The sequence below is a fragment of the Portunus trituberculatus genome, chromosome 27, assembly GCF_017591435.1.
Source record: "Portunus trituberculatus isolate SZX2019 chromosome 27, ASM1759143v1, whole genome shotgun sequence".
NCBI lineage: Eukaryota > Metazoa > Arthropoda > Malacostraca > Decapoda > Portunidae > Portunus > Portunus trituberculatus.
In genome coordinates, this window is record NC_059281.1 from 17,101,382 (window position 1) to 17,109,901 (window position 8,520).

At 45.1% G+C, this 8,520-nt stretch overlaps 1 protein-coding gene across 5 annotated transcripts in view; it reads right to left on the minus strand.

Annotated features, from left to right (window-relative positions):
- LOC123509945 (pleckstrin homology domain-containing family G member 5-like) overlaps window positions 1-8,520 on the minus strand; it is a 491,065-nt gene that overhangs the window by 323,453 nt on the left and 159,092 nt on the right. For all 5 annotated transcript variants that reach the window (XM_045264604.1, XM_045264602.1, XM_045264603.1 and 2 more), the window contains one exon: window positions 409-467. In XM_045264604.1, the coding sequence (XP_045120539.1) occupies window positions 409-467 (59 nt within the window). The remainder of the gene's footprint in view (window positions 1-408; window positions 468-8,520) is intronic.

Sequence of the window (8,520 nt, forward strand, 5' to 3'; positions counted from 1 at the left end):
GACACTCTTTGTGACGTGACACTCAGTGTAGTGCAGTGCGTGAATAGTGCTAGTGAAGTGAAACGAATAGTGCTCCATTTACATGCTGACCATCTTGTATATTATCTATTTTAAGTCTTGTAAATATTGTAGAGAAATAGATTGTAGTACCCTTAGAATAGGTAGCACACGACAGTGCGCCTTTGGGTACATGTTCCTTTGTATTAAGTTTTGTTTAAATTCTCTCTCTCTCTCTCTCTCTCTCTCTCTGCCTCCCCTTGCACTATAGTTACCGTGCTGAGAACTTCACCACAGAAAACGAGAATCATTACCAACAGAGAAAATTCATTGTAAGGCAAACTATACCAAATCTGTCTTCGTGAGTCTGTCGCTCTTCACTCGAATGGTTTAAAAGTTAGTGTTCCTTACCTTATCATTTGTACTTTTGTTGTCTGACTTCAGGTCCGATCTCGCTGAACTGCTCCCGTCTGAAAATAGAAAAGAAAATTAAATTAGTTATGTAGTAGTAGTAGTAGTAGTAGTAGTAGTAGTAGTAGTAGTAGTAGTAGTAGTCTCCTTAAGGGGTTTCTAACAAAAGAAGAGAAGAAAGAAATGTTTAGTGTCTCACATAACGGAAACTTTCAAACCACAACAAATCGTGATTGTAAAATTACATCCTTACAGTTAAAAAATAGTATCAAACCGATTGAGTTTGCATTTGTATCAGAGGAAGCCAATTTGTCTTTATTAGAGCATATATCCTGTGCTGCTCCCTAAGGTCATTAGAAACACACGGAGGAGGAGGAGGAGGAGGAGGAGGAAGAGGTGGAGGATGTTACATAACACTAGTTCGTACTCTGAAATATTAATTACGAAGGTTATAAGAAATATTAGGTGAATTTCCAAAGGTGTGTTACATATTCATAGCAGGGAATATTCAAACCAACCTCTGAATCATTGAAAGACACTTGAAACTCACAGTAACTTCCACATAACCACCTTAAAACCAGTGAAGATAACAAATCGATAGGTTTGAATAAGTGAAAGGCGTGTGAGATTGTATTGGTCACTCGTCGGTGATACTGAGATACTTCTGGACCGATGGGACGGACTAACGAATATAGTAAAATAAGGTACGATCTACTTAATTCCATAGCAACATTATGGTGGCGTAATAACTGTGATGACGATAATAATGATCATAAAAAACAATAGCTACTAACACTACTACTACTAATATGAGAAAACTAGTAAACACTCCATTTAAAAACAATAATGATAATAATATAAAAACAGCAACTACTAACACTACTACTACTACTATTAATAATAATAATAATAATAATAATAATACCCCTTACTAATGCAATAAAATTAGCAAACACTCCATTCAAAACCTACACAGCACACTCAACATGACCGGAACACAAAATCCATAACTCAGGAAGACGTAACATCATGAAGGCAACCGGCCAGGAAAAAACACGCCAAGTAAAAAGGGTAACCGCAGCAACACAACCCGTTACTAGAGAGAGAGAGAATGAGGTTATGATTTATGCCAAGGCAACTCAGCAGCAGGCGGCGTTTTGTGGCGCGTTAGACAACTTAGCAAACTCTACACACCCCACCAGTCATCGTAACACCTCTCGCCTCCAACCACGACGACACCCAATCAGGCCTGGCACTAGTGATTTATTCCCCAGGGCCCTGCAGCCACACCAAACAGCGGAGGTTCCCAGGTGGTCAGTTTGTGGGGAAAAACTATTGAGAGAGAGAGAGAGAGAGAGAGAGAGAGAGAGAGAGAGAGAGAGAGAGAGAGAGAGAGTTAGACTTGCACACTGATCCCTCGAGGTCAAGGTCACGATGCCAGGTGTGTTTCCAAACAGAACCCACGCCGGAAGGTGAAAATAGGAAGGAAAGAGAGAAAGCAGAAACCAGACACCGGGTGATGAGAGAGAGAGAGAGAGAGAGAGAGAGAGAGAGAGAGAGAGAGAGAGAGAGCACTTTTTATCATTCACTTCATTTCCTTTTCTTTCCATTATCAGCTCAAAATTCTTACCCAACACCACAACCATCACCACCACGACCACCACCACCACCACCATTCCTTCTCCCACCATACACATCCACCCACGCAGCGGCCATCAGCACTATTGTCGGGTAATGTGGTCACGTCTGCAGGAGTCATTGGTACCATAAGCGCCTCGTGAAGCGTTCAAGTACTGTGGGTGTGGGAAAACTGTGAAGGCCTTACCAATGATTGTGGTGTCACTGTGGGAAGATCACGCCGCTTCACGATCCACCACACCTCACCACTCACAGTCACTTACCACTCACCACCAATGCTAACACTCACCACCATCCATCGCCACAACTTCACTCATTACCGCCACCACCACCACCACCACCGCCACCACCACCACCATTCAACCCATATCTCCACCGTCATCAAATGCCTTCCATCACCACTACCACCACCACCACCACCACGACACGCTCCACCATCACCTCTATGATCGATACCTTCTCTCCACACAACGACCACCACCACCACTACCCCTACAGTCACCACCACCATCTCCACCTTTAACATTTTCACCATCATTGTCATCTTCAACCGTAACTTATTCACTTTCATTATCACAATCACCACTGCTCACCACGCAGATAATTCAATTCACTTCCATGCATATAAAATCACCTCTCTCTCTCTCTCTCTCTCTCTCTCTCTCTCTCTCTCTCTCTCTCTCTCTCTCCAATCAAAACATGTACATTCCCAGGAAACACGACGAAGGTGACGACAAGATGAACGGTTTCACTCGTGTGCTCGTCGTCTTCTCCTGCACGACACGTTTTCCAGACCAGTTCCCGGCGGCATCAAAGCGACGGTCAGGCAGCGGCGGTAATGGCACCATGAAAATACATTAGATACGGTGCGGCACGTGATGTAGGTGGTGATGTATCGGGTTTGTTTCATCACCATTACCAAGGAGAGAGACACGCTCGTACTCAGAAACGACTTCCCCTCTCACTACGACAATTCTGCAAGGTCACAGAGACAACTAGCTGGGTTTTTAAGATAGGTCGTCCTTTTCAAAAACTAGAAATCTTGCCAATCAATCACCAGAACCATATGAATACCCTAAAAACTCGAGTATTTTCAACTGGAGCCTCTGAAGTACTGTGATGGTGAGAGAAAAGTGTTTCAGAGAGAGAGAGAGAGAGAGAGAGAGAGAGAGCTATTGTCATTTCACTAGTATAACCATATGTATTATAAAGTAGATCACTCACTATGAGGAAATGTGGTTAAAATATTCATAAACTTTCGTACATATTTCATGGAATAGTGTACCTTTTTGTTTGAGTTGCTGTACATAAATGTGTACACTTAACTCGACCTCCATTACAGCAATATCATGAACGGCAGTAAATTCTTTAATGGGAGTTTCGTTCTTTACTCATCTTTTCCCGTCAACCCTCCTGTGGGATCCCTTTGTCTTCCTCGCGGCTCAATTAATGAAGGTTTTCTCTTCCTTCCCATCCATCTATTGCTTCTGCTGGACACCAATCATCTATAACAACAACAACCACTGCAGCTACCACTATTGCTACCACCACTATCACTACCACCACTGCCACTCCCAATTAGTCCCAACCAACGACAGATCCGCTCCAATTGATTCTATACACATGCACGCAGACTCCAGGACAGAAAATGGTAAGACTTTTGAAGAAGAAAGCAACAATTTATTTCTCGTGATGAGAGCATGATTCGTTTTTAAAGAGAGCCGTAAAAATGATAGAGACATTGATAAGCAAAACAGGCCAAGCGATGCCATTGTTTACTCTCTCTCTCTCTCTCTCTCTCTCTCTCTCTCTCTCTCTCTCTCTCTCTCTCTCTCTCTCTCTCTCTCTCTCTCTCGTGTCTTGCTGCCTGGACTCACCTCGCAGAGCAGGCACATTTTTTATTGGAATTAATCCGGATCCTGGGCTTCATTTTTTTTCGGCTTTCAATCACAAGGAAGGATTATGCACAAAGGTCAATCAAATCCCGTCCAATATAGGATTAATCAGCTGCTGCCATTAATAATACATGTGGGATGCTCTGAGGTGTAATGGAGGCTGGCAAGAGGTAGGATCTTTGCGTGGCGCCTTTGCAACGTCTAGTCTGCCTCAAGGCGTGTTTGTTTATCCGCGGTCCTGCCTTCATGCAGCTTCCTCCCTCAGCCTCCCTCTCGCTTGACTCGGCTGCCACAGGTGGCGGTGTTGGCGAGGGCTTATCTTAAGGGCTACCGGCACTGTGAGGAAGGACGTGGTCGAGAGTGCGGGAGGGAGCTTGAATGAGGCGCTGCATAATGCCTGGCAGACATCAGGGTCGACCCTCCAAACTAAGCTTTCCATGCGAGCTAGCAACATCGATTATTTACACAACGCTCGAGGGAGAGGCGGCTGTATACGGAGGAGCGTCCCTTCCGTCACCACCACGTGTAATATCAGTATAATATTATTTTCCCTAACATCAAGCTACCGCTGATTATAACTCAGACAATAACTGGCAAGGCAGTTCATTAATGGTGAAAATAATGATGTACTGTTTCAACGCCACCTGCTGCCTGCAATCGCTCCCACAGCGGCAGGCTGATGACCTCCAGGCGTGTGTTTGCACAGTTAACTAGTGTGTTCCATCAGAGGGCGCTTGAGCACCACTCTCAGCGCATTCACCTCCACGTGGCGCCCACAATAGATGGGTACAAACTGTTGTGAGGAGATAAGACTAGCGCTGATCTGTGGCGTGTGTGGCAGCCCCATGACAGCAAAGATCATTGGATTGTGATTTATGTGTCTGGTATACATTTATTCTAAAGTAATATTCACGATAACCTTCTTATATCCTCGGCGTTATGTGACCATTAAGACAAGTGTGTACTGGAGGTTGTACAGGAAACGCCTAAGGAAAGATTCAGAGCTCTGTGACGCGCGACGAGCCTCGTGCCCGGTTGTAAGGAACAAAAGATCTTGATCCCTCATACTATGAGACCAATGATGTTCTTAACTAGGAACACCCTCAGCCACGTCAGTGTCAGCGAGCCGCTCAGTGCAAGGGTACAAAGCGCCCACGGGTTTTATGCTTCCTAGCACGAGTCTTTCAGGAACTCCTGCACCTTATGTTTAAAAGAAAAGTGAGACTGTTTTGTCTCGTCCCCACCAAGACTTAAGCCATCCCTTCCTTTGAAGCAGCGAGGCATACGAGTGTTTCCTGTTGTGGTATCTTACACGTTGCGTTGGGCGCTGTGGCCGGCAAATCCCGCCTTCATAAACTTGTTAGCCTTCAAAAATCTATGCAAGAATCACCCTTTTTGAATCCTCAAACAAAGAAACAGAAAGGCTGATTCAGACACGCACTATCAAAGAACGCCTCATGTATCGTGGGGTTTTTTGAACAGCCTGGTCACAGCGTCCACTCAGATATTTGAGTGTGACGACAGGACTGGCGAGTCACACTTACATAGCGCCGCAGCTTCTGGAGTGACCACACAAAACCACCTTCAGCCACCTACTCCCCGCCGACTCACGTCTCACGGAAATGTAAGACCAGGGAGGCGTCGTTAGCATAATGAAAATATCTAATGTCATCGACAAAGTTTATGGTTCCGTTAAGCCACATTAGGAAATAGTGTGAAAAGGACATGCACGGAGCAGCGACCTCGAAGGTGTGCCATCAAGGCCACCGCCGCCACCGCCTGGCCACTTTGATGCACGCCCAGCTTTGACTTATCCATGTTCACTGTCTTCCTCACACTACTAATAACCAGCAAACCTAATACTGCACCTACTGAATATAGCAAATACATAGTCACGCTTGCCCTTACAAAGACTCTTGCAGACAGTCTTCCCTACCCAGCGCTGCCCGGCAACGGCCTTTCTGATGGCGACAGGGCACTCCAGCTCCGCCATTCTCCCCATGCATTCCTCGTAAATGTTATTGGCACCGGCTTTCAGCGAGATCCTGCCATCCACTCATACGCGCACATGTCCCCCTCCACCCATCCTCCCTTCCCACAAACTGCACTTTAATGCCCACAATTTTGCCTGATTCTGATTACAGCCGTGAACGAACACGCCCCTCAAGGTTATGAGAAGTTCACGACCACAGCAGTTGTTTCCATCCCCCCACTCTTCCTCCTCCTCCTCCTCCTCCTCCTCCTCCTCCTCCTCCTTTCCTTTCTCCAATCTTTACTACCTGACTTTCTACTCTTGTCTACTTGTATTTCTATTTACTTCTTCGAGGTATGTATGTATGTAAGCATGTTTACTCTCTCTCTCTCTCTCTCTCTCTCTCTCTCTCTCTCTCTCTCTCTCTCTCTCTCTCTCTCTCTCTCTCTCACGTCTCTCCTACCCACGTCACACACACACACACACACACACACACACACACACACACACACACACACACACACACACACACACACACACACACACACACACACACACACACACACACACCATTTGTCATCACCTTCATCATTAACCTTTCTCACCGTGCCTCCTTCTTTCCGTGCGGGCGTGACAACACAGAAGACAAAGTTATTTCTTCTGTAAAAATAATCCCTCCCTGTCAGGTTTCTTCCCATCACCCCCTCTCTCTCTCTCTCTCTCTCTCTCTCTCTCTCTCTCTCTCTCTCTCTCTCTTACTTCAATTCTAGGTAATCCTTTTGAAATTTCCTCTCAGTGTTTTTGAGATGCTGTTTCTATTACTTTTATTTCGTAAGTTATTAAACCAATAAATTTTCCACAATATCGAGCATTAACCTCTCTCATCAACATCGTATTAACCTTTCGACCTTTCCTCATGGGTCTGGCATTTTGTGAGGTATCTTTTCTATACCTATTGGTCATGTTATATATATAAATAAACTAATAAATCCTAGTAAGCTGCATTAACCCCAATCTCCTCAAACGCCAAGACTTTCCCTCTCAACGTGGCAAACAGTGGTATCCATGCAACACAAGACAAGATCATGAGGGTAAACAGACTGGAGTCATTACGTTATGGAGATAAGGAACGTTTGGTACAGGACGGGATAAAAATAGCCATTGGAACTAAGTTATTGGGAAGCGAGAGAGAGAGAGAGAGAGAGAGAGAGAGAGAGAGAGAGAGAGAGAGAGAGAGAGAGAGAGAGAGAGAGAGAGAGAGTAATACGCGTCATTTTTACTTTGATTATACAACAATATACTGAATACCAGAACTACTTTTATTCATCTTCGCGTGCTGATGTGATGTGACGCGTCGTGGGAAATGCATCACCAAACGAGACTCACGTGAAGGCTCTGATTGCACGTCATCACCATTTGTCATCATCATCATCATCATCATCACTGCCCAAAAAATAAATCCACCTCCGATCATCACCATCACCATCATCATCGTTAGTATTAAAAATTGTCATTGGCATCATAGTCACCACAACAAACAACCGCCTCCATAATCACCACCACCACCACTATCATCACCAATCACCTGTAGCGGTAACTACTGAAAGAAAACAATCACATTACATCAACAGTACAATAAGAACAATTACATTATAAACTACTTCAACTCCCAGCTCCTTTCCGTTAAGCAATTAGCATTCTAGAACAACAACAACAAAACAACAACTCAAATATTCTTATCTAATCACTCCTCCTCTTCTACTTATTTTCTTTGGCTGACGTTCTCTCCGCAACACAACTGGAGATACAGAAAGAGCGTCAGCCAATCCGGAGGAGAGACAGATGAACACAAAAGGCACTTCTCATACTTCCTTACGTGTTTATCTAATTGTGAAGGCCACGAGCTGAGAATGATGACGAATGACGCAATAATTAGAGGGAGCCCGCCAAGACAGGAGGAAGAGTGGGGGGAAGGAGAGGAGGGAGGAAGAAAGGAAGGAAGGGAGGATGAAAGGTGATGGAGAGATGATGGAGAGAAGAAGAGTGAGAGAAGAGGATGACACTCTCTCCTCCTCCTCCTCCTCCTCCTCCTCTTACTCATCGTCCTTGTCTCTCTCTCCCTCATTTTCCTCTTTCTCCTTGTCTTTCTTCCTCTTCCTCCTCCACGTCTTTGAACAGATGTGCGTGGGAGAGAAAACACGTGAAAACAGGTAATTTCCGACAAAACTGAGAATCTTCTACAGGCGTGAGAACATTTGGTGCTGAGTTCTGAACGGAGAGAAGCGTCGCGTTATACCTGTGAAATCAGACTGCCTCCTTCCCAGCTCTCTCTCTCTCTCTCTCTCTCTCTCTCTCTCTTGCTCGACCGCTCTCTTATAATTATGCTCCTCCACTAAACTAACTCTCAAGATCAAACAGTTACTCCTCAGCCAAGAAACCTGTTATTTTCCCAGCACACCTGCCACCATCCTTCCCTCCTCCCTCCTTCACGTCACCGCCCCAGACCCCTCCCATCTCTACACCTCCATCTTATTCCTTTAACATCTCCCTCCCATTCTCCTCTTCTTCTTCCTCTTCCTCCTCCACCTTTCCTCTCGGCAACCACCT